The 26,467-nt window shown below is 43.8% G+C and overlaps 1 protein-coding gene across 1 annotated transcript; it reads left to right on the top strand.

Annotated features, from left to right (window-relative positions):
* Positions 1-24,260: 24,260 nt before the first annotated feature.
* lrrtm1 (leucine rich repeat transmembrane neuronal 1) lies at positions 24,261-25,835 on the top strand (the record flags this gene model as incomplete). The annotated part of the gene is made up of 1 exon (XM_084318941.1): positions 24,261-25,835. One exon carries the CDS (start codon positions 24,261-24,263, stop codon positions 25,833-25,835), a length of 1,575 nt encoding a protein of 524 aa, XP_084175067.1.
* Between the last annotated feature and the right edge of the window lie 632 nt (positions 25,836-26,467).

Raw genomic sequence — 26,467 nt, 5'->3', positions numbered from 1 at the left:
GTTCGTTATTATTACTGCGTTCTTATTATGTAGATTCATAGCGAGCGTCCTCTTGTTGTTTACTGTAGAGAGCGCCTATTTCTTTCAGAACGTCAGTGGCCAATCAGAAGTGCGAAACCAGAATGAGGCTACGGAAAGAAATAATAATAATAATAATACTTTGTTTTATATAGCGCCTTTCAGTCTACAGTAAACAAAACAAACGCAGGCGAAATAAGGACGCTCGCTATGAATCTACATAAAAAGAACGCAGTAACGAACTAACAAACCATTCAGTAACGTAAGTAGCGTTACTGAATTTCAAAAGTAATGCGTTAGAGTACTAGTTGCGGCAAAAAGTAACTTCGTTTCTGTAACGCGTTACTTTGTAACGCGTTAGTCCCAACACTGTACCTAATACATACAGCATACAACATACCTGGAGGACCTGCCCACCTATGTGGAAGTGGCCGTTCATAATAGCAGAAGAAGAAACATTTATTCCCTTTGCTAGCTATGCAATTGGGTGGATATACTGTCCACTTTTGACAAAAAGCACACGAATGACGGCCAGTATGTTGTGTGTTTATTTTTGCTGACCCAGAACCGAAAATCACACTGGAAATGACCTGTTTTGTGAATTGTGGAATTGAAACGATCGTGTAGCTAGCTACCACTTGCTCCACACTTCAAACGTTGGTGCTTTTGGTATGCATACAAATCTCTGTCACGCACATTATTTGCATACTAACAGATCACACACTGAAAATTGCATACGATATAGTATGTATGGAGAATCGGGGTACCGCATATATGACAACCAAGACACACTTTAAAGGAACACTCAGAGAGGTCGGAGAAGAAGATTGATGTCAGTTTCACCTCCGCGTGTCCAGTAGGGGTTAGCTAGCCTAGCTCCATCAGAAGTGAAGAAATATAACTTAACTAAATCAATACTATTATATTATAATTACTAGAACACTCTAAACTAGAATAATAAATGTGTTAGACTGAGAATGTATTAAGATATACAATTGGATTGTATATGGAGTGCACAGGCAAAAAGACCTGCTTCTAATTCGACCCAATACCGGCCCAATACCGGTTACAAATAATGACACAGGACATCCTGTATCTGGATTCACACACCTGTAGCCTTTAGATAACTGTTTACACTTGACAACTTTAAAAACTTCTAAATAATACTCTACATTTGGTTTCCCCTCAGTCGCTGATATTAGCAAACGCTGCAACGGGAATTCAACCTCAGTTGAACTCCCTCAGAAACCGTCTGTCGAGGCAACGATTGAAACCATATCTTACAGCCTATTCTGTCCAGAACATTCATTTATTAAACATCAGAGTAGACGGTGAAATGATGGCGGAGCAAAAAGAGGCTGGTTTGGCTACTCTTGGTGTTTTCTCTTGGCCAAGCAGAGACAAGAGGCCTATCGCAGACAGACAGCGGTGTGTGGGGGGACTGGCTATAGTCTCAGTGGGGGCATCTACCTTCTCTGACAACAGAACAAAGTTGCTTTTGGCAGACTGAGACCACACACAAGTTCTGTCTGATGTCGCCTGTGAAGCCCGATGTATTACAGCTGCAGCCGATATATGAAACAAGCGACATATATATTATATATAAATACACAGTATACATATGTGTGTGTGTGCACGTGCATGTGTCTATGCGTGCATATGTGTGTGTACTTGTCACACCGGAGCAGCCCGCCGCACACTGATGAGATGGAACTGGCTCAACATTATCTGCGTGGCACTGAATGACCGGGACATTAACACTCTCATGGCCTACTCTCCTAATTTGATCACAGCGAGGGTTCCTCCCCCGCCTCACTTCACGTTCACTCTATTTTAGTCATTACATACTTTTTAAGCGGCGCTGGTTATTGGCCAGAGAACACTTCTAAATTACCAGCCTTTGCATCATTAAAGGGAAGGTTTGGGATTTAATTTTTTAAGCACGTCCTGCTGGTCACTAATCAAACCGGCTTCAATTATATATATATAAAACATTTAAAAAAATAAGATAATAATAGCGACATAAGTGTTTTTTTTGTTTTTGTGAAATTGGCAAAAGTTTTGCCTTGTTAGTAATGCTTGCTCACATCAATAGTGGATGAAAATATATCTCAAAATCACATACAGCAGACTACAAGTCCTTTCAAATAGTTTTATTACTTATTATTACTATTACTAAAGCTGATGTGAGTACATTGAAATAATTGAACGGGACGTTGATAGACATTGTTTTATTGTCCATTGATTTGCACTAGCAATGCAAACAAATGCTAATAGGCTGCCACTTTCTCACACACACAAACAAACAAACAAACAAACAATGGGAGCATTATGAATGCCATCAGGTTGCTCAATGTGGACTCAATGTAACATAATTCATAACCCACTTTTAAACATTACACCGTACTGTATCTATTTAATCTTACACCTTTGCACTGAATCTCGTCTACCTCATTTTAGCATTTTGTACATTTTATTATAGTGTTTGGTCTTTTACTCTTTTACTGTATACCGTATGAAGCACAATATCAGGAGGGTCAGACAGAACCAAGCATTTCTCTATAATGTGACAAATAAAACAAAAACGTGAAACTTGAAGTTGAATGTCCACATCCCTTTATAAGGACCCCATCCAGAAAGTATAGCGTCATCTGGTGGTGGCCAAGGTACTAACTGTGTTCGCATTCATTTTCATCCACTCATTTTACACTCAAAAAGTTTGCCTGATCTCTGGACTAACAGGGTTGTAGTAGCCATGGTCTTTTCTTTTGTTCATCACTGAAATAAAAGCATCCCTCCTGCGTAGAAACGGCCTCAACAAAATGCTCTCGGACAGTACGGAAAGTGATGACCACCCTCAATTGGCTGTCGTGGTGTACTCATGCCACGCGGATCCTCTGCCACCGCCCAAACCGCCACCCCGCCTCCTGGGCCTCAACACGGGCAAATCAGTGAAGATGGTGCTGTATTGATTTTTCAATTTAAGCAGCGGCCGGTGCCTACTGAGGCACACTCTGCATCGCACCAATACAGGCTTCAGGGAGTGTGTAACCCATGGCGACAGCCGTGTTCCTGCTGTCACACGCTCCAACAGACACAGAGATGTTTCACCGCCGGTTTTGTTTACCCCGGCCCCTGTCAATATCGGCTCCTCGGAACAGGAGGGAGGAGTAGAACCGACAGTGGCTCCGGGTAGGTAGAGCGGTCGTCTGGTAATCCAGAGGTTCCCAGTTCAATTCCTGCTCCTCCCTGGCAGCGTGACGAAGTGTCCTTGAGCAAGAGACCCCTAATTGCTCCCGATGAGCAGGTTGGCACCTTGCATGGTTGCCTCCGCCGTCGGTGTGTGAATGTGTGAGTGAATGGGTAAAATTTGAGGAACAAATTGTAAAGCGCTATATAAATGCAGCCATTTAGAACCACTCAGTAGAACCACTGCGTAGAACGACTCGCTGGGTCAAACTCCAGTCGGACTGTCATCACAACTGAGCCAAAAAATCAACAACGATTTATCATACACATCTAAGATCTGACTAGTATGTCAGTAATGAGATTACCCTGTGGCTATGTCAATTCTAGTTTGAATTTCTACTAGGGATGCTCGATATTGGCTTTTTTACCGATACCGATATTCCGATATTGTCCAACTCTTAATTTCTGATACCGATATCAACCGATACCGATATATGCAGGGTTCCCCCCCCCCCCCCCCCCCAAAAACTGAATAATTTCAGGTAACTAATAATTTCACTGGATATATATATATAACAAATATTGTTATTGTTTTTTTCTTTTTTTAAACCGATACCGATATTTTCCGATATCACATTTTACTGCCGATATCGGCCGATAATATCGGTCGGCCGATAATATCGGACATCCCTAATTTCTACAGTAATGCTCGTCCTTTTCTTAGTTAGTGTTGAAGGCATTTCGAGAGCATGGCATGTACTGTAAATCACTAAACAAGCTAAAAATAAATGAATGACTTAATAAAATTAACTAAACACTAAGGCCCCGGTCACATTGATCTGTCTGTGTACGTTTGTTCTAAAAGGTATTTACTGTGTTTACTCTGGAGTATCCATTTGCTGGACAGGGCTGATGAGTCCATCTCCACAAACGTGTATCCGTATTGATGGACAGCAACGTTTGGAGAGGATGGACTTTTGGAACTGATGGATACGACACCAATCCATAGCAAAGCTGCTGTTCCTGCAATACCTTCTGTTCGATTGATCTCCATTTTTGTGATGGATCCGCATGGGCGCCCTCTAACATAAGCACGTGTCCACGCACCAGTTGCTATGTTCTCTTACATCCTTCTCAGTGCAGACTCCCTACAGATGGTTTCAACATGACAACAACAAAAACACATGCCGGAATTCATGAAATGGACTGATGTCCAGTTAGTTGTAGACATTAGAAGACACGTGCTCCAGGAATTCAACTGCGGTCCAAGCTGTTTCCTAGCAACACACACCAACTGAAACCGTCTATAACAGGGATGATTTACCATATTCACGCAACAGCCATTTTGCTCCTATGTCACGCCCAGGTCAGCCGGAGAGCGGCAGAGTAAAATGGTCGCCGTGTGAATATGGCCATGCTAGAGAGGCTGCCCTCTGTGCTGTCGCAGGGTCCTCCCTTTCTGCCTCCTCTCTCCGCCAGAGACTGTGTAAGTCCTCAGTGCCCCAACCCAACGGCCGCCCGTCTGCATTTTCCCAGCAGAGGGCTAATTATTCATCATCTGCACTGTTTTGTCTTGGTTGTCACACAGATTCCTCTTGATTCAATTGTGGATTTCAATAATGGATCAGTAATCGCGGACGCTGTTAATTATGAGTCCCGGGTGACCCCTCTGTCAACCCAATCTGACGAAGACAGTCGACAGCAGAGGACAGTTCATCACTCTGCCACGGACGGGGGTCTGATTAAGCGAAACTGCTGAAGGATGGGATTTAGTGCTAGAACATGCCTCCAATGTTCCCTATTAAGATGTAGTAGAAACATACAGTATACAGTATTCTTTTCCCCTTATTGAAATTATTTCTGCTGAACTACTAATAATAATAATAATAATAATAATAATAATAATAATAATAATAATAATAATAATAATAATAATAATAATAATAATAATAATAATAATAATAATAATAATAATTTGATTTGTAGGGCACTTTATAGTTGTGGAGCAAATCGCAAAGCGTTACATTGTAAAAGAACATAAAAGCTAGCAAGAGAGTAAAAAAATGAAAGAATATAAAATAAGCAAGACTAAAACTAGTAAGGAGTCAAAAGAACACTAAAACTAGTAAACGATTAAAAACATAAAATAAGAAGGGCTAAAACTGGTAAAATAAATGTGTGGAGCTAAAACTAGATACAAATCAACAAAAGTCTCTGACGAGTTTTGAGGCCCTTTTTAAAAGCATCCACAGTCTGTGGTGCTCTCAGGTGGTCAGGCAGAGGATTCCACAGACTGGGAGCAGATGAGCAGAAAGCCCGATCTACTACTACTATGGAAACAGGTGCCGGCCCCCTGAAACCTTGTGAATCAAAATTTAACGGAATCAGGGGTGATACCTAATAGCCCTACTGGGTGGTCAGTGAGGGATATGAGGCTCCCTTCTAAAAAAAATAAGTGGGCGTGGCTATTGCCTATGCCCATTGGATACATAGAAGGCAGCACCAGCGGAAGCTGCTCGAGTGGAATCATTCCCCTTGAAGAGAGAGAGAGAGAGAGAGAGAGAGAGAGAGAGAGAGAGAGAGAGAGAGAGAGAGAGAGAGAGAGAGAGAGAGAGATAGATAGATAGATAGATAGATAGATAGATAGATAGATAGATAGATAGATAGATAGATAGATAGATAGATAGATAGATAGATAGATAGATAGATAGATAGATAGATAGATAGATAGATAGATAGATAGATAGATAGATAGATAGATAGATAGATAGATAGATAGATGGATAGATAGAGAGTGTACATACATATTCCCATTCCATGGTAAAGAGGCCTACAATCGCTATGAATAAATACACAATATGGAGAAAATAAATAAAGGGAAGACAGCCTAACTGACTGATATCTTTCCTCAGCTTGAAAATAGGGCTGTCAGTTTATCGCGTTAATTAGATTAATTAGATTAACACAGCAAATTATCGCGTTATGAAATTAACTCAAAATTAATTACAATTTCTTTTTATATATATATTTTTTTTTAATAATACTTTTTTTTATCTCATTCATTCCATAAGAATGTAGAATCCACATTTACAGATTTTTTTTTTAATATGGTCCATTTGCATGTTTTTTGTATCTGATTCTAGGGGGACATCTATGAATCTCAGGGAATGTATTCCCAGTGTCAGAAATACTGTGGGCTAGATCCACAAAGAATGGATTGCACGGTGCAAGTTGCACCCTTACTTACAATTCATTATGAATTGAAAATGGGGGACCCTGATGTTTAAAGACGAAAGTCTTTCTCTGGTCTGCATCCCCTTAACAATTGTGTGTATTGAGCCGTACATTCTGCAATCTGTTAATAACATTTTCATTCAAATATAGGGCGGCTACGTGGCGTAGTGGGCAAGGCGCTCGCCACGAATGCGGAGACGCTGGGCTCGCCTGTTCGAGCACAGCGCTCCACATTGCTTTCAGTTTAGCTGGTCGTTCATACTAATACACATTGGCCGTATTAGGGGGTGGGAAACTGATGGGTGGGGATCGGGCGTTGTGGACAGCGACTCCTACAGGTCAGTTGGTGCGCCTGCGCAGTAGAATCAGGAAGTGTCGGGGGCAGCGTGAGCCTCCCACGCGTTACTCCTCAACACTGAGAGATCGAGCTGCGCAGGTGAAAAGATGCGACTGCTGTTACCTCAAGTACCAGAGGGGACTTGTGCTATGTATGACTTAGTCCACATTGCAGCCGGCTTGTGGGAGGCAAGAAACAGCGTTCGTGACAGGGGAGGGTTGAATTGGATGATACGAAATTGGAATGGGAGAAAAATATAGAAAATGGGAGAAAAAGTGGATAAAAAAAAAAAAACATTTTCATTCAATCAATCAATCTGCGCGGTGATTGATTGAATGAAAATTTTATTTTGAGTAAATTGTAATGAACCAAATGAGAATATATATAAAAAAAATTTAATCTTTGACTGTGAATAACACCATGCTCAAATTGACCAGACCTGAAAAATCTAAGCAAATTAATAGATGGAAGATAATTAAACAGAAGGTTTTGTAGATACAGTACTGAATTCTGCCATCCGGACACATGCAATTTGAAATATGATAATATCAGGCATAAAATGGTTATGCGATTAAAATGCGATTAATTAGATTAATTAATTACAACTCCTGTAATTAATTAGATAAAAAAATGTAATCGCCTGACAGCACTAGAAAATAATTGATTCGGGGAACACTGTATGAAATTTAAAAAATTATAAAAACACACCGGGCGGAGGAAGATACAGTGTGATATATGGAGTCCACAAACAAACAAGACACCTGCGTAACCAACACACGTCCAAGGAGGACACTGGCCTCTCCGCGCCTGGTGGCGCAGCCTGCCCTAGTCTCCTAGACTCTTTACAACATGGAGCTCCAGCTCCACTGGACTGTGGAGCAGCAAGACACGGCTGCTCGCTCTCCTGGAGATCATTCACAGAAACGGTGTGCTGACAATCAATAGCCGGCAGTGTCAACCTCTGGGCAATAAATGGGGGAAGGGGGTATAGAGGGATGGGGGGTAAGGGAAATATGAACAGGATGCATCCGCCGGTGCCATAGCCTCTTTCAACCACAGTTCACGAGGCTATCATGAGTTACATCAGGGGTGAGCGAGCTGCTGCAGCTGAGCAGATAAGCACCCCGAGGGAGGCAGACAGTGAGTTGGGAACCGTTTGAACCTTTTCTTTTCTTCTTTTGCCTCGGTGCCATCTAGATGTGAAATCCATGGTGCCACTGATGTAACCACTATGTAAAATAAAAAGAACAAAAAGGGGGGTTCTACATGACTGCCCACTCACGACTATGATATGTCTATACGGGAGTAAACAGACTAACATATGTGTTCAGGGCTATAGATACAGATACAGGGATATAGTCAGGGTGCGATCCACAGGGGAGCTGGGTGAGCCATGGCTCCCTTAGATCAGACATCAGCTCCCCTGAAAACATGATTTGTGATTTTTTGGGGGGTCTCTAAATTACTGAAAATAAATGCTACTTTTGCCATGCATTTCTAATTTTTCTGTAATTTTCTGTATCATCATCGTGTATAATAATAAACGTATGCTATTTTGGATGTATGTGATTAATGATTTGCGCACTAATTCACACACGTGTTATGGCAACATGCATGCTATTCTTGCAATTACCATTCGGAGCGCGGCGGCGCTGCAGCCTGCACGCACGGCACAAATCAAACTTGACCCGCACGTTGTAACCTGTGACTTGTTGACTTGACAGTGATAGTTTTGACAGGTAAATAAGGTCATTCAGGAATGGATCATTTTGGTTTCACAATGAAAGTGAAGCAGTCAATGGACTTGAGTTTTCCATCGCTTTCCATCATCTACAGGCGACACCGTTACACCTGCTGCTGCTGCGGTGGTGGGGACTGCTGGCAGCAGAATTCGAGGAAGAGTAGAATTTTGCAGAACACCGGCGCCTGCTGCGGTCGTATCAGAACAGGAGTCTGAGAGATAATCACGAGATACTTGTAGAAATAATTGTAGACAGTGTTGGATCTATCATCTATCTAACTAAATGGATACTTTTTTTATCATGGAATGTGCTGTGCAGACGGCCGGACCACAACTACATCAACAAGTGAGTTGTCTTATGTGTTCTGTAGTTATAGAAACTGATTGAATATATGACAGGATTCAAGAGGTTTATTTTAGTCCGACTCCTCCCTGCGCGGCACACCAAAAAAATATTACGGTTCCTTGGCTCACCCAAAGACCATGCTATGGTTCGCACACTGGATATAGTGTCACGTTAACATTCTCTCTCAGTTTCCATTGGGAAAGTAAGAGGAGTCAGTGAGCGCCTCTGTTGAATTTTGCAGTTAAATGTAAACATTTTGCCATTATGGGTTTCCCTTTTAAAGTTCATTTTCCCACCCCAAACACAACATGTTTTAATTGTTTTTTTGCCCCATTATATATTGTGTCTGCTGTCAAACTCAAGGCCTACGGGCCAAAAAATGGCCGGCCTGGCATTTCCAGCTGATTTGCTTATCAATCCATTTTGGCCCTGCTGCCTCATCTAGGCGCAATTCAACTGGCCTGTGATACAAATCAAACACACGTTGGTCTCAATACAAATGTCTCGACCTTTCAAGCAAATACACAGAGCGCCATCTGCACCTGTGTTGTGTTTTTATTTAATACAAATATTCATATATATATACAACCTTGCTTTCATGGGCCATTGAAGGGGGACCCAGTATTTAGCCTTCAGTTGTACCTCATGTTTTAATTTACTTTAGCTTTTAATTGTAATTCATGCTCTTTCACTCGACTTGATTTGGTTGCATCCAATTGTACTTTATCAAGTGAATTATTGATCATACCTACTCTGAAATAAAATCCCTGTAAATTATTGTTTTTGCGCAACACAAGTGAAAGCTGTGGTAGAGAGAGACGCTGAGGTGAGATATGTTTCCTGGTTGTTGCTTGTGTGTGTGTTGTGTGTGTTGTGTGTGTGTTCCACTTATTTCTACAAGTCCAGGACCAGTTCACAGTTTAATTTCACATTGGAAATCATTGTTTTGCATGAGACCAGTGAGAGTGAGATGAGAATGTGTGCGTGCATGCACGCATGCATATTCTACTACTACTACTACTCCAATAGTCCATGTCCAGTTTAGCCTAGAATGGCCAATCTTACAAACTTGTGTGGGTGAATAATTTATTGAATCCTAATATATGTAATTTAAATAAATCCATAATAAGCCAATTATCCATAAATCCATTATATTAATTTAAGCACCTGAGAATGAACAGAAGTTCATTTACAATAACATATTGAGCTGGTGCATAAATTGAATAGCTAAACACAATAACCAATTAAGCTAGTGACCACAAGAATATGGACCTTTTTTAGATATTATTATGTGTATCCGACCCACAAAATCCTCTGTATTTCTCATTCCGGGCCCCTTGGTAATTGAATTTGACACCACTGGTATAGAGGGCACTGTTTCCCAAAAAACTGAGTTTGGGAATTTAAGTACAGCACATGAATAGATTAATAAACAGGAGCGTGATGGAGTAAATCCAACATAGCCGACAAACCCCAACAATGTTATCGTGATCGTTGGCATGCGGAAGAAAAACAACACTTTAGTGTTTGGTTGTTAATTTCGGATGAATATTCAAAAGATGTCTTCAAACAACAGAGTGCCAGTCTCAATTAGGGCAAACGCTGACCTGCCCATGGGTAAGGATTTGCGTGCTGGAGAGGAGAAGGTCGTGCCCCCCCCCCCCCCCCCCCCCCCCAAAGGGTGTGCTGCGCTGATAGCGTGGGAGCAGCCTCCACCAAGAGGACACAAAAAACAAGCATGAAATCTGTGATGAGCTGCGATTTGTGCTTCATTACACGTATACATGCTTACCAACTGTTTCGCCTGTTTTATAGAACCACTACTATCACCGACATCTAAGAAGGGAGATCCCCCCTTGAACGGCCCTTCTAAGGTTTCTCCCCTCCACATTGCCTGTGGTGCTTTTTTCCTATTGCTAGGTTTTTATTTAAAAAAAAAATTGTACTTTCATGGTGTTTTTGTTTTGTTCTTGATTTATTGTGATGTTTCTTCTTGACTTGTTTAAAGAAGACATGTCCGGCCCATGGGAACATTAATGTGTGTTGTCGGGCCTTACAAATACATTTGATTTGATTTGTTTTGATGAATTAGGCTGCAGGAAACCCCTCATGTCTACTGCTTCTCGCTGTATGATGTGTGCTTTAACCTGAGCACTGCATCTGTAATGTTTATGCAATTATCTAGTGACAAAGACCAGTGATGTAGACTATGAATGACTCAAAACATCCGCAAACCTCTTCCCCATCATGGAGGAAACACCTCCGAAATGTGATTGGATGTGGCGTCATTATGGTTCGGCCTAGCAACTTACAGAAGTACACAATGGAAGTCGTTTGTCCCTAGATGCCACGCAGCGATTTCCGAGAGAATAGGGTGGGAAACCTAGGAGTACCATGGAAAAATTGTTTTCCAAAAAAGAAAAAAGTGGAATATCCAACATGGTGGACAGGAGTGGTCATATTGGCAAAGTTGTAGACCACAGATAGCTAAGCATGTGTCCATCGATCAAACTTACATTGTATGAGTTATGGCTTTTAAATGTTTGACATTTTGATTATAGCGCCACCATCAGGCCAATCAGTGTGATTTTTGTTGTCATGCAGTGGCACACCAATATATATCATTACAATATATTTATCAAATGACATGTCTATGTACTATAATGGTCACAAACAAGATGTTTTTAGTTTTTCTTAAACATTTTGGGACGGACCGTCAGACAGACTTATACTAGCTGCTTTGTGGCTGTTTATGTATTCCCTTACATCAGCTCCACGAATATCATGATTTCACTCAATTTGTTACACTTTCAATCAGGACACTTTCACACTGCTAGGGAATGGGTGAACCTGGACCAGACAAAACAGCCATGATTCTCATCCATTTTAATGGTCGTTTGGCTTCTGGACACTTTAAAAGGTGCACTTACTGTATAGTACTAATACTTTAATTATCTGAAGTGAGGACTGTGTAGACTCAGCAACACACACAATTACATGGAATAACCACACAATTTCATGGGTGAGTCTACATGGTCCTCATTTGACATGGACCCAAATGTCTAATAATGCCTCAAGACAAGAGCTCAATAAGATCCAGCTCACTCAGAACAGAGCGGCCCGTCTGGCCCTGAACTGCTCAATGAGAGACAGTGTGGAGGGGATGCATACCAAGCTGTCGTGGTTGAAGGTGGAAGACAGACTGGATTGCAGCCTGATCTTGTTTGTATTCACAGCTAACGTGTTTGATCGACACAAGTATGGTACTAGGCATGCCTGTAGGGAAACGTTCACACTGCTACTACCAAAGACCAATGCAGCAAAGAAAACTGTTATATAGAGCCATGTCATAGTGGAATAAACTGCCAGTACATCTTACACAGATAACCAGTAAGATAAGTTTTAAAAATAATTTGAAAAGAGCATTGAGAGAAAAATAAATTAGTTTACTAGTTTATTAAAGAAAAACACAGATACTGTAGTGTGCACTGTAAAGATATGACTGTCTGATAGTTTAATCCATTTTATTGTATTTTCTGTGATCTGATACTCTGTTTGTGTACTGTAATGCTAATTGGAATTATTTGTATATGTAGGACTATTGGAATATATTTTTAAATGTATGCTACTATAATGTTATGTATGTACTGTTTTGTTGTGTGTGGACCCCAGGAAGACTAGTTGTTGCTGCGGTGATGACTAATGGGGATCCGTAATAAAAGATAAAAGATGGACCGTGTACACTCAACCACTAAATTGCGTGGTTTATTCCATGTACTTGTGTGTGTGGTTGAGTCTAAATTGTCCAAATTATCAAAATCGCAGTCAGAGAATGTTTAAATGTCTGCCATGACATGTTATTTTGGAAGATGAGACACTAATGTCTTACCATGGCCTCATCATTTTGATGAACAGTGGCAATTCTGTGGAACACAACTCAGCTGAATCAATAGATCCATACATTACACACATAATCAATATGTCACTGGAACAAGGGAAGGTCCCTGGAGACATGAAGCTTCTGGGAGGTCTAGATGTTTTGCCTCTATATAAAAAGGTGATCAAATAGATCCAAGCAGACCAGTGTCAGCTGTCAGTGTGACATCAATGTTGTACATGATCATATTTCTGATTATGTCAACCATTTAAATCTGTTTTACAAGTTTCAATTCAAGGATTCAGGGAGTCCTTTAATATTGACACCATGTCTTTTTTATTTGACAGGTGGCAGATTGTGTGGAATGGTGCTATTAGACTTATAAAAAAAACCTTTGACACAGTCGACCATGGTCACCTACTGTATAAGATGGAGGCCACTGGGCTAGACAACAAAGCTCTTGGCTGGATCAAGTCCTACTTGGCAGACCAAGAACAGTCCGTGGAAGTAAGCGACACACTCTCCCTCTCCCAAAGCCATTAGGTGTGGTGTTCCACAGGGCAGCGTGATTGGACCCTTGCTGTTCCTACTGTACATGTTCCTACTTGAAGGTTGCCTGGTCATCCTGCCAACTCATCCTATTATGTGGATGATTCTGCTCTGCTTGTCTCACATGAAGACAAACTGGTATTGGAGAGCACACTTAGCGAGGAGCTTGGTAATGTGAGGACATGGCTCAGGTACCAAGCTGTGCTTGCACTTAGGCAAGACTGAAGCCATACTCTTTCGGGCAAAAGCAAGACTTAGTCGAGCCAGGGATTGTATAAACTAAAGCTGGACACACATGACATGACCATGATGCAGTAGGAAACAAACCTTTCTATCCATTGAAGTTCCCAGTGCTCCTGGCTTTCTTTGGTTGCTTCCAGATGTACTCAGGAGCAGTTTGATAGTATGATGTGAGGACTCCAGACCAAAGACCGGGAGGACCAGGGAATCACATACTATAGCCAACTGACAATTGTTGTTGTCGTTGTTGTTGTTGTTGTTGTTGTTGTTGTTGTTGTTGTTGTTGTTGTTGATGTTGTTGAGGAAACGTGCCCATTATTTTCTCAGATGTTCTATTACTGCATCTCTATACATATCACTTATCAACCCATTTCACTATTGGTTTGATGTGAACATAGTGATGGCGAGATGAAGCTTCATGAAGCATTGAAGCTTTCCATCCAATAGTGTCACTCATGTGCCGAAGCTTCATGGTGGTTCAATGCTCTACTGTGCCATCAAGTGGACAATAAATGTAGAACAGGCAGAGTGATTATAATACCATGGCTTTGGTGTGTGAAGCTTTGATGTGTTGAATGATGATGCCAATAAACAAATAACATTGTGTCTGTTTTTCTGACAGAATGATAGCAGGGACAGAGGAGAAAGTGCGTGTTCATACATTTTTATTCAGAAAAAGCAACTCAAAATCGACACGCCGTCCTGCATTTGGTCACCCTATAGCACAGCAAGTTAAACATTACAGATTATTATTATTATTATTATTATTATTATTATTATTATTATTATTATTATTATTATTATTATTATTAAACATTACAGCGACTTTATATGTAACGGAGCTGATCGTCACCTTTTTGCGTTGTGTTTAACTTCGATGCCCCGAGGGAGTTTCGAACCCGGGTCTGCCCGCCGCGACACGGGCGACAGCACAGACCACTATACCAAGCGGTGAATTCACACTTACTGCACGTGTGAAGACGTAATGTGTCTATGTGTCTTTTTAAGTGGAGTGAGTTTAACTCGCAGTACCGCTACTCGCCAGTCACTTCACAACGCTTGAAGTCCATCGTGACTGTGTCTCGCGGTACCATCTGTTACATATTATATACGTTAGGATACACATTTATTTGTCTTTCCCAGTACTCCAGGGGATTCTCCAACGCAAAGACACGCGTAATGAATTCCTATGTCGACACAATGCAAAGGGATAGGAAATGTCCATTGCGTTCCGTTTCCTCTTATACTTAAAATTGCGCACCAACCCCGAAGCCATTTCCTGAATCAGTGGCCGCGGAGCGAGGCTTGGGACGTCATCGTCATCTCATACGTCACCGATACACGCCTCGATACACGCTGCACTTAAATATTCCCAGAATGTCAAATGTACAATCTAAATGTAGCTCGAAACATGTTCACTGTCGAACCAGCTACAGTGACGTGGACGTGGTGATGGCAAGATCCTATTGGTCTGTCTGCTAGCTTAGCCCCTAAACCCCTGGTGGTTACAACAAGCCAACACATCCTGACTGCCAAACAGTGGGAAAGCCGGTGGGTGGTGATCGGACGTTGTGGACAGCGACTCCTACAGGTCGGTTGGTGCGCCTGTACAGCAGAATCAGGAAGCAACGGGGGCCAGCGTGAGCCTCCCACGCGTTACTCCTCGCCACTGAGAGATTGCGCTGTGCAGGTGAAAAGATGCAACAGGCTGCCTCCTCGTGTACCGGAGGGGACACGTGATGCAAGGCTTGGTCCACATTGCAGCCGACCAGTGGGAGGCATGGTCTAACAACGTTCGAGACAGGGGAGGGTATAATTTGATAATACGAAATTGGGATGGGAGAAAAAATAGAAAAATGGGGAGAAAAAGTAGATAAAAAAAATATATATATCTAAAATCACAACGTTACTTAGATTAAGTATGGTTGTCTTATGATTGGAAAAAGAGAACCATAGCTGCATGGACGGAAATCTTCTGACATACTGTTGCGCTGCAACTTTCTTTGGATATGGAGCAAATCAAACAAGAAGTAGGTGACAAAAATGCCCTCAATCTCTCTTGGATCAGTCTCTCGTTCTCTATTTAGATAGTATTTAGAGTTCCTGTCATATAATGTTCAACATTTTCTACCACTTAGGAACGGAATATGGAAAGTGGGTAAGGCTCGTGTGTATACTTCCTTCAGCCCTGAAAGCTGTAGCGATTTACATTTATGCTGAGGGGACGAATGAAGGTTATCGCTCAACAAAAAAAAAAGATCCCTATCTTTACTCATCACCCATTTAGAATAGGAAAGTATGTGTGCACGTGTGTGTGTGTGTGTGCGTGTGTGCGTGCGTGCGTGTGTGTGTGTGTGCACGCATTCGTGTGTGTGTATGTGTATGTGTGGGTGTGCACATTCATGTGCCCTTTCCCCAGCCAAACCTCTTAAAAGTCTGTAAAACTGATGGGCTGGATCCCCTCATTCCCTGTTCGCTGTGTCAAGTCATTACAGTGCACCAAGTCATTAGCTGATGGTGTAGCCGTCCATTACAGCTGAGATGGGGATATAGCAGAAGGAGGGGAGATGATTCCAACTTCAAGATGTCCACACCCTGACCAGAAATTTTTTTTATTGTATTTTCTCCTTTTCCTTTTGGAGAGCTCGGCACATCTATTCTGGTTGTCCCGCCTTCCCTGTGCCCTCCACTGGCATGAGAGTGGATATAGATAATAAGTGGATCAGACAAAAAGTTGGACCTCTGAAAACCAGAATGAGAGGCACCCAATAGTTTGACATAGTTTGCTGTGTTTGAAATGGGAGACCGTTGATGCCACTGATTTTACTGGATTAATCGTTACTATACTTGTACTGTAGGAATCAATAGGGGCTTATCGACGGCATAGAGCAGAGCCGAAGCAAGGCTATAAGCTTATAAGCAGCCCGTTAGGCCGTTTTACAACCCTGTGTGTTCAGTTCGGTTCAGCCACCGTGTGAAGCTTTATGAGAAAGTATCCAACTGTATCAGTATCTGGTATTTACATTCTCGCAGTTAGAATTCACAGGCAACTACTGCTAAATCTTGGGGTCACATACAGTATTACAGATATCCGGCACATTGAGGAATCAGAAGACGTGTTTTTGCTTGTATAATAATTACTGGCAACAACTGATTTATCATTGCATTATTTGTAGGGGTGTAACGGTACGTGTATTCGTCCCGCGAATTTACGGTACGGCCATCACGGTGCGGTACGTGCAGCTAGGGCTGGGCGATATGGAAAAAAATCATATCGCGATAACGATATGATAATTTTATTTTATTTCTCGATATCGATAATTATCGAATTGTTATAAGTATAAAAAAAAATTTAAAAAAGATTTTTTATTTTTATTTTTTTTTAACAACAGATGTATGTTTATTTTGCAGCAATTCTTTGTCATTGCCGCCATCTTTAGTGTTACATCCCCTCACACTCCAGTTCTCAGGCTGCAGCTGGTTTAAAAGCTAAAGTAAACCGGCTTCTCTGCTGGCTGTGGCTCCAGAGGAGTTGAACAGTTCTGGCTCTGCTAGTTTATTTTCGATCTTTTGGCGCTTTTTTGGTGGACAAACCACCGCACATGTGCACTGTGACTTGTGACTGGAGTCTAGTTCTGCTAGCACACATAGCCTACTGTGTACAGACAGTTTCAAAATGTATTTTAAATTAGAAAGCAAACAAAATAAATGGACAAGAGAAAAAGAAATCTGAATTTGGTCAGTATTGTCATTTGGACAAGCAAAGCCATTACTTTAAGTTGCAGGCAAGAAAGACAAGTCTGTCCACTGTCTCTGGTTTTAAAACTGCCCTGTTGCAGGTAAAAAAAAAAAAAGTAAAAAAAAAAAAAAAAAAAAAAACGATTTTTCGATTTTTTATTTTATTTCGATATTCGATATCGATTATTAAAATATATCGCGATATTTATCGTTATCGTTATATCGCCCAGCCCTAAGTGCAGCCATACGAAGAATACGCCTCACAGCGCAAACACACCAGTCGCACATGCAGGCACTCGCGAGGTCCGTGTGAGAACAGCGCGTGTGGCCGGGCACACCGAGTCCGAGCGGGCGAAAGTGCACGGAGAAAGGCACATTTACATTGGAACAGCTGCAGGGTCATTACAATTTTACAGTTTCTTTAGTTTTCTTGTTCGCCCAATAATGTTAACCAAATGAAACCAATGGAAAGAAACACACCAACAAACATCCAACATTCTCCCCTGCCGGTCTCGATTAGTGTAAATCTGCAGTGCCGCAGCCCCATACATTGCCGGACTCACAGGCACAGCTGATCAAATAAAAAAAAGAAACATACTTTTCCTATAGAAAATTATTCTATTTAATAAAAATAATTATTATCATAAATATAATATATAAATGTAATTTCTTTTTTATAATAATAATAAATATTATACTAATAATAATAATTATAAATATTTGTTTTCTGTTGTACCGAACTCGTACCGAACCGTGACCCCAATACCGAGGTACGTACCGAACCGTGGCTTCTGTGTACCGTTACACCCCTAATTATTTGTGTGCATAAGTATACTGAATCAATGTTATACACACATACACACCGTGTGTGGTGAGAGCACATCCCTTAGGTAAAACCTGACAAAGGGGACAGGTGAGAGGACCATGATGCCATCATGCCAATGTGTACCACCAGCTGCTTCATAGACAGCTCAAGTAGAATGCTGGAATAGGCCACTTTTATGCCTTTTTTCACTATCTTGCCAATTCCCTAAACACAATTCTAACCCTTAGGTAGGACCTGACAACAGGACATTGAGAGGACCATGATGTCATCATGCAAATGCCCTCTCCGCAATGATGCTCACTTTCAGTGCAGCGATCGTACATGGCCTGAGTCGAATGCAGTCCGACAGCCTGCCGGAGGGTCAACTCTGAGCTGCAATAAGCCCAGACTAATCAGGTCTGAAATCGAGTGTGCTCTGTTGACAGAGCCTCTGTTATGTGAGAGGCATGCCTTGGCTGGCTCCCCTATAACAGATCAATAGTTGATCCGTTTTGCAAATGCTCCGCATGCGCTTCATGTAACAAGACAGCACTCAGGCTGGAAACAGCAAATGCATCCTTCTGTCCTCCTTCTGACGAGGAGGGGGGTAGGAAGGCGTCCAGGGAGGTAACCCTCCACCTGTAGGAACTGTTGATGTTCTTGGGCACTAAGACTGGGTTGTGTGTCAACATCACACAGCTCAAGTCATCCCTTATAACTGTACAATCGGTATTAGTCACTCGACCTCTTGGCAGACTTGACTGCTAGGTAAAACCTTAAGGGGTATTTCCACTATAAGGGATACAAGTCATGGCTTTCAGCACCCTGGAACTTTCACGTGAGGAAGAAACGGCGCGACGTGTAGACTTTAATGGTCGAGTAAAAACAATAATAATAATATGATTCACCTGACATGACAGTGGTCCACATATTTCCTCTCATGACACTTCTCAAATAAAGCTCAATATGCCATGTACGTTTTTGAAGTCGACTCAACCATTTAACGGTACAAACGAGGCTGGCCGTCAGCTGCTCAGTCTCCGCCTCTCGGGGGCCAGACCAGGAGCAACTCTCTCAGGACGGGCATCTGCAGTATCACTTCCTCCTGTGAGATGGGCCCCTTGAGTCGAGAGATCATCCAAGGGGGGGGGCCAAGAACGATACCATGCTGTGTGAATGGGGGCCGCGAGATGAGGAGGGTGGGGGAAACACACACAGCCGCCGAGCCCATGACCACGTACTTTGGGCCAGTTGCATTCACCCCCACTTTCTGCCATCAGAGGCAAGACTGGAGGTGGTCAGGCCTCTAACAGTCATGTGACTCCTGCGTAGCGGCCCACGTGGCAGTGCATCTGGGACTGCTTCACACGCGGGTGTGAAGCAGTCCCAGATGCACTGCCACGTGGGCCGCCACGTAGGAGTCACATGACTGTTAGAGGCCTGTGACCATCACTCCCGGGTGCACATAGCACCTCCTGCCTGGGCACCGTGAACCAGGTCTATTGACTCGGTTCCGGAATTTGCTAATGATCCCATGGGAGGATCCAGGTAGTTATATCTTCTGATACCCAGATGACTCTAAATCTACCTGGGAGTAAGTAAATCCTGGAATTTCGATGCCTGGCCCTGAAATGAAAAATGCCGAAACTTCCGGTGGCCGAGAGCCGCTGCGATGTGAAGAGATGCATCTTATCTCCTCCCGGAGGAACCATAGCTATGACCGGGGCAGCGAGTGCCACATATGGAAGGGTCACAACTTCCCTACCATTTAAGTTCACAACTGCTGAAGGGTATAGCAGCATCTGAAATACGCTCACTGAAAAGTGGACATGGCTGGGACCAGGTAGTAGTACAATAAGTACAATATACATGATAAACACAAAATTGACACTCTCTCATAACTGGCATTTGGGGTGGAGCTTTAATGCTCTCTCCGCCGCTCCTTATACCGAGCAATTGCTAGCTTGTGGCAATCAACTCCACTTGCCGATTGAAGAATGAATGAATGGCACTTATATAGCGCTTTTCTAGACACACTCAAAGCACTCAGGAGTCACTGAGATGTGGGTAGGGTCATAGAGGCTCCATAGGGGCAGCCGCCTCTGTCTGCAGGAGGGGAGGGATCGGGATACAGAGAGTCACTGCCACACACCTGATGGCGGTTGAATCGCTTGACAACGCTGGATCAGTGTGACGCACCAACGGTAGGTACACCGAGCTCAGCCTCGACAAGTTCACCCGACTCCAGCACTCAGAGCGGCAGTCCTGCAGCTCGTCCGACAGGATGTAGTTGTCACCAGATGACAACCTTCAGTTTCCTGAATGAAAACTAACTAGAATAGGTGGGTAATATGGTGGTATTATGTACCCTCGGGGGCATATATTATTATGCAAAAATATATGCACCGCTCATTATATACACCATAAAGACATCTAATGAGGTCTATTCACCTTGTTCCAGGTGGACGGCTTGTAGAATACATGAATAGTAGAATACATTTCTATGGGTTAATTTATTTTTACCCACCTCACGTGCTCTTGGCTAGGCATGTCACGAGCAAATGTCAGTCCACAGACATGGGCTAGTTCCAGAAATCTATGAATTATTTCCGAAATGAAATGTTTTGAGAGATGAACAATGTTCTCGAACCTAACCTTGGCGTGTTGTGTACATTCATAGTTCACGGTTGTAGAGGACGAGTGCTTTGGGTGATGTATCGCACTCACACACTGATTTAGATGACTTTACAACTGCAAAAACATGGGCCGTCAACAATTAAACAGACTACTAAATAAACATTGAACAGTGCTACGTCTCAAGAACGGCACAGGGAATGTCGGCTGTCGGGAAAACACCGGTTTAAGCTCAGAAATGTGGCAATCAAGACAAAGACCGAGGGGCTAAAGTCCAATTTTTTTTAAAACGCGAAATAACGCATAACGTTACAGCTTACAGTTCCACACTGATGTACAGTGACACCCAGAGTTTCTAGTTACAGTAGTGACGCGTGAATCGAGATAGTCCTAACACTGTAACAGTGTTTATTATTAAGAGTCAGATAGTCCTAACAGTGTTTATAGTCCTAACAGTGTTTATTAGTAAGAGTCAGATAGTCCTAACAGTGTTTATTATTAAGAGTCAGATAGTCCTAACAGTGTTTATTATTAAGAGTCCTAACAGTGTTTATTATTAATTAACGTCATAAACGAACTACCAGATTTATTTTGCACCAGGGAACTTGAAGGTTCCTGCCGCACTCGCGGCAAAAGGGGGCGGGCTAGCGGCCAATCAGAGAAAAGCTGAACACAAGTTGGTTGCCTTTAATATTCACGCGTCCTGGCATCTGTCAGGCAAAAGGGGGACACAGTGACCGGTTGGGGTAAAAGCAAGGAGGGTCAGATTGCTGAAAGCTTGGCTGATGCGAGGCATGTTTATGTCATGTTAGGTATTGTCACAGCTCATTGTCCTTGAAAATTAATGGGAGAGAGATGACAAGGCTTGGGATTGTGCCGTGGCGGCAGAGAGAGCCTGGGGAGAGAGGGGGGGGTGGAGGGGGGGGGGGGTCTGGGAGGAATATTTATGCAACTCTCTAGTATGGCTAAGTGGCAACAGATTATATCTGTATTCTGAATGGACAGCCAGACCCTAATTGACCGTGATATCTAGAATGCCAGGCTGCCGGGCAGTCGGATCAAATGGAAAATGTCATACTCCAGTCTTGTACTTGTCGTACACCCGGCGTGGATGATGCATATCAATATACTCAATCAGAGCTAAATCAATAAAAAAAATTGTAAATCACATTTGTAAGTTAATTAATTAAATAAATATGATAATGGTGCTGATAGAAACAGTGATGGTGATGATGCTGGTGATGATGAAGAGGATGGTGATGAAGATGCAGATGAAGAAGATGATGATGATGGTGATGATGAAGAGGATGGTGATGAAGATGCAGATGAAGAAGATGATGATGATGATGATGATGATGATGATGATGATGATGATGATGATGATGATGATGATGATGATAATGGTGTTGTTGATTGACATTATGATCATAACCACCGGTGAGAGACAGCGGGTCGACGATGACAGGCGTGATGATGTATCTGCGTTTGCCTTTTGATTCTGTTATTTCCACATCTGCATCATGCATTATGCAGCATAAATCTCACCATCAATATGCTGGAGAACAGCTCTGAGCTGGAGGAGCGCATCAGATGTAGGACCCGTTCAGCCATTAAGACAGACATCATCGTACAACCACCACATAACACAAAACTGCATTCTAACAGCAATGTCAGAATGGGCATACGGCATATAGTATGTATCGATTCATTACAGAGAGAGAGAGAGAGAGAGAGAGAGAGAGAGAGAGAGAGAGAGAGAGAGAGAGAGAGAGAGAGAGAGAGAGAGAGAGAGAGAGAGAGAGAGAGAGAGAGATAGAGAGAGAGAGAGAGAGATTTCATTAAAGCCTCCAGTTTAAGCCCAGCCCCTTTTGAATATGTAAATGTCTCAGACACAGAGAAAAACAGAGAGAGAGAGATAGTGTGAGAGAGAAAGAGAGAGATAGAGAGATAGAGAGAGAGAGAGAGAGAGAGAGAGAGAGAGAGAGAGAGAGAGAGAGAGAGAGAGAGAGAGAGAGAGAGAGAGGGAGAGAGAGAGAGAGAGAGAGAGAGAGAGAGAGAGAGAGAGAGAGAGAGAGAGAGAGAGAGAGAGAGAGAGAGAGAGTGAGAGAGAGAGGGAGAAAGAGAGAGGAGGGGGAGAGGGGAGGAGAGTAACATGAGCAAGTGAGTGAGCGATCAAGGAAGAGAGAGATAGAGAGAGAGAGGGAGCAGGGGAGAGAGAGAGGGAAAGAGAGAGAAAGCGGTCTGAATTGTGAGTGGCTTACGACACTCAGTGAACAGAAGGTGCTTGTGCATGCTCCGCCAGAGCACGAGTCTGCTGCGAGGGATGGAGCTCTTCTCTGCACCCCACCACCACCACCACCCCTCGCCTGCCTGACCGCCTGCCTGCCTGCCTGAGCAGCATCAATCCTCGGCAGTCTCTCCCAGCCGCCTCGCAGATACACAACCCCAGGAATCAACAGAATCCAGCGAGCGGGCATGACAGAGAATTAGAGGAGACGAAACCCCTGGAAAAAGGAATTACAAGGGAGAACAGCGACCCGACGGACTGTGTTCGCGTCTCTCTCTCTCATTATATTTTATTGTTATCATCGTTTTTTTTCTTCTTCGTTTTTCTTTTTTTGCTGAAGCGTCAGTCACTGAAAGAATGGTGACCGGACCCCCTGCGGACTGGATATATATAAAACAATTTAACCGTGCAGGTCAGTGATCGCTTCAAGTGACGGACATTCATTTGTGTTGACAGATCAGCTGGAACTTAAAAGGGGAGGAGAAAAGCATAAAGGGGGGGGATATTTAAAAGGAAAAAAATAAATAATCCTGGGTATTTTGCCCCCCCTCCCGGTTCCCTCTTCTCCCCTCTGATCATTGCAGCAGAGGACTGCGGAGGATCGAGAACGAGAGAGAGAGAGAGGAAAAAGGAGAGAGAGAGAGTGGGGGGGCAGTGCTCATGCATGCAGACAGGGGGAACTTGCACTTCCTACCACCTCGCTGAAAGCTACTTGGATTCCTTCTCTTTCTGGCTCTTTCACCCGAGGAGAACTAAGACATTGTAAGCCTGCCAAGGATCTGGTGTCCACTGAAAAGAGAGAAGGGAGGGGGGGGGCAAATTTGTACCACACTGGGGTCTTTTTTAGATTCGCACATAATTAGTGTCGGGGCACAAAGAGAGCCGCTGAATAGGGGTTGTCGGCCTCTGGATAAGGGGGTAAGTAGGAATCTTTTCATACGAGAACCCTCGATGAAGACAGCTTTTTTCCCCTAGCCCCCTCTGCTCTCCCCGCATTGCTCGATATCTACCATGAGTAAAGAGACTTGCCTTTCGTCCTCCTCGGCCGTTTTCTTCCCAACAAGGACTCCATCCTTTGCATAAGTAGATAGATGGTCAAAATAATCACATCGCCTTTCCAAACCCCAGACAGAGAGACGCGAAGAACGAGTGAAACAAGCGAGCGCTTCCGGCGAGGGGAGTTTGTAAATGATGACGTGAAAGGTGCCAAAATAATATCCAGAGCGGTTCAATGGACATTCTCTCTGCGAGATCCCTGGATATTTATGCTAATGGATTTCCTTTTAATTGGTCTGTACTTAAAGTGGCCACTGAGGAAGCCCCCCGGGTTGATACTGTGTTCGCTGGGCATTTTTCTGAGGATGGTTCCCTTGGCAGAGGGGGTATGTCCACGGCTGTGTCGCTGCGACAGCAAGCTGCTGTACTGTGAGGGGCTCAACCTCACGGATGTCCCCCGCAACTTGAGCAGCGCCATGGGCCTGTCCATGCGAGAGAACAACTTGACAGAGCTGCACGAGGGCCAATTCGCCGGCCTGTCGCAGCTCACCTGGCTCTACCTCGATCACAATAACATTGACATTGTGGAGGAGGGCGCCTTCGACAGGCTCAGGCGGGTCAAGGAGCTGGACCTGAGCAACAACCGCATCGAGATTCTGCCCAACGGTACGTTCAGGCCCCTCCCGAACCTGCGTATACTGGACCTATCCTACAACAGGCTGCAGGCCCTGGAGCCCGACCTGTTCCACGGCCTTAGAAAGCTCACCAATTTGCATTTGCGCTACAACGCTCTCAAGTTTGTGCCCGTGCGGATCTTTCAGGACTGCCGGAGCATGCAGTTTCTAGACTTGGGCTACAATCAGCTACAGAGCCTGGCGCGGAACTCCTTCGCCGGACTCTTCAAGCTAACTGAGCTTCACCTGGAGCACAATGAGCTGGTTAAAGTCAACTTGGCCCATTTCCCCCGACTCATCTCCTTGCGCACGCTGTACATGCGCAACAACCGCGCCACCATCGTGGTCAGCACTCTGGACTGGACCTGGCATTTCCTGGAGAAGATTGACTTGTCGGCCAACGAGATTGAGTACATTGAGCCACATGTTTTCGAGAGTGCGCCCAACCTCAAAGTGCTCATGCTGGACTCTAACCACCTGACCTCAGTGGAACAGCGCACCCTGGACTCCTGGACATCCCTGGACAGCATCACCCTGGCGGGGAATGAGTGGGAGTGCAGCCGCAACGTGTGCGCCTTGGCCTCGTGGCTGAGCAGCTTCCGGGGCCAGCGCGACAACTCCTTGCTTTGCTCGAGCCCCGACATCGCACAGGGAGAGGACGTGTTGGACGCCGTTTACGCCTTTCAGCTCTGCGACGGCACACCGTTGGCGGTGACTACGGCGGGCATGTACGCCTCCACCAGAGACCGGGCCCAGGGCGGCTCCTACATTGGGCCCGTCACGCCTAACCCCTACGAGGGCGAGGGCGGAGAGGTGGTCACCGGCTCTTTCACCGTCACGGTGGGCCACGACGACCTGGAGAGCACCATGCAGATCCACAAGGTGGTGACGGGCACCATGGCCCTCATCTTCTCGTTCCTCATCGTGGTGCTCATGCTCTACGTCGCCTGGAAGTGCTTTCCCGCCGGGATAAGGCAGTTGAGGCAGTGTTTCAGCAGCCAGCGCCGCAAGCAGAAACAGAAGCAGAGCATGCAGCAGATGGCTGCCATATCCACACCGGAGTACTACGTTGACTATAAACCCAACCACATTGAGGGAGCACTGGTCATCATCAACGAGTATGGCTCCTGTACCTGCCAGCAGCCACCTTCTCGGGAATGCGAGGTGTGACCCTACTTTGTGAGTATGCGTGTTTACCTGTGTTTATCTGGATTATACAGCCCTTTTCTGGATATATGGGGGGCAGGAGGGGAGTGGGATGAGGGTATTATGGGACAGAAGGAATAAAGGGATCCTTCTGGACACTTTTTCTTTTTTTACACTGAGTCTCACTGTGCTGCTTTTGCTTCCTGGACGGATGGAGTGAGCTTTACGGGGGGGGGGGCGAGTCCATCACAGTGGATTTACTGCTGATTTGACAAGGCCATGTGGAGCACAACGGGGGGACCTTTGCGATAGGAAGCGGACTCTTTGGACCTGTTGACGTTCTACAGAAACACAAAAGGAATATGCCGAGGTCTACGGAGGCTTTTCCCTCTCTCTCGCCAAGAATGGATATTTGAGCTTTAACGCGTGTTTCTTACTTCAGGACTATTCTGATATTGTCTCAAATCAAACTGGGGGACACGATGACAAAAAAATACACACCTATTTCTATTGTGGTAAACAATGGCAAACACGAGACATTTAAAAGATTAAATAAATATGTTTCAGTTGGATTTAAAAAAGAAAAAAAATGTAAAGATAAAAAAAGATATGTGTAAAATATGTTTAAAAGCAGAAATGCAAGTGTGGAGAAAAAA

The sequence above is a fragment of the Notolepis coatsorum genome (assembly GCF_963971535.1).
Source record: "Notolepis coatsorum genome assembly, chromosome: 7".
NCBI classification, from domain to species: Eukaryota; Metazoa; Chordata; class Actinopteri; order Aulopiformes; family Paralepididae; genus Notolepis; species Notolepis coatsorum.
The sequence above is the reverse complement of the archived record's forward strand: the minus strand, read 5'-3'. Positions and strand labels throughout refer to the sequence as shown.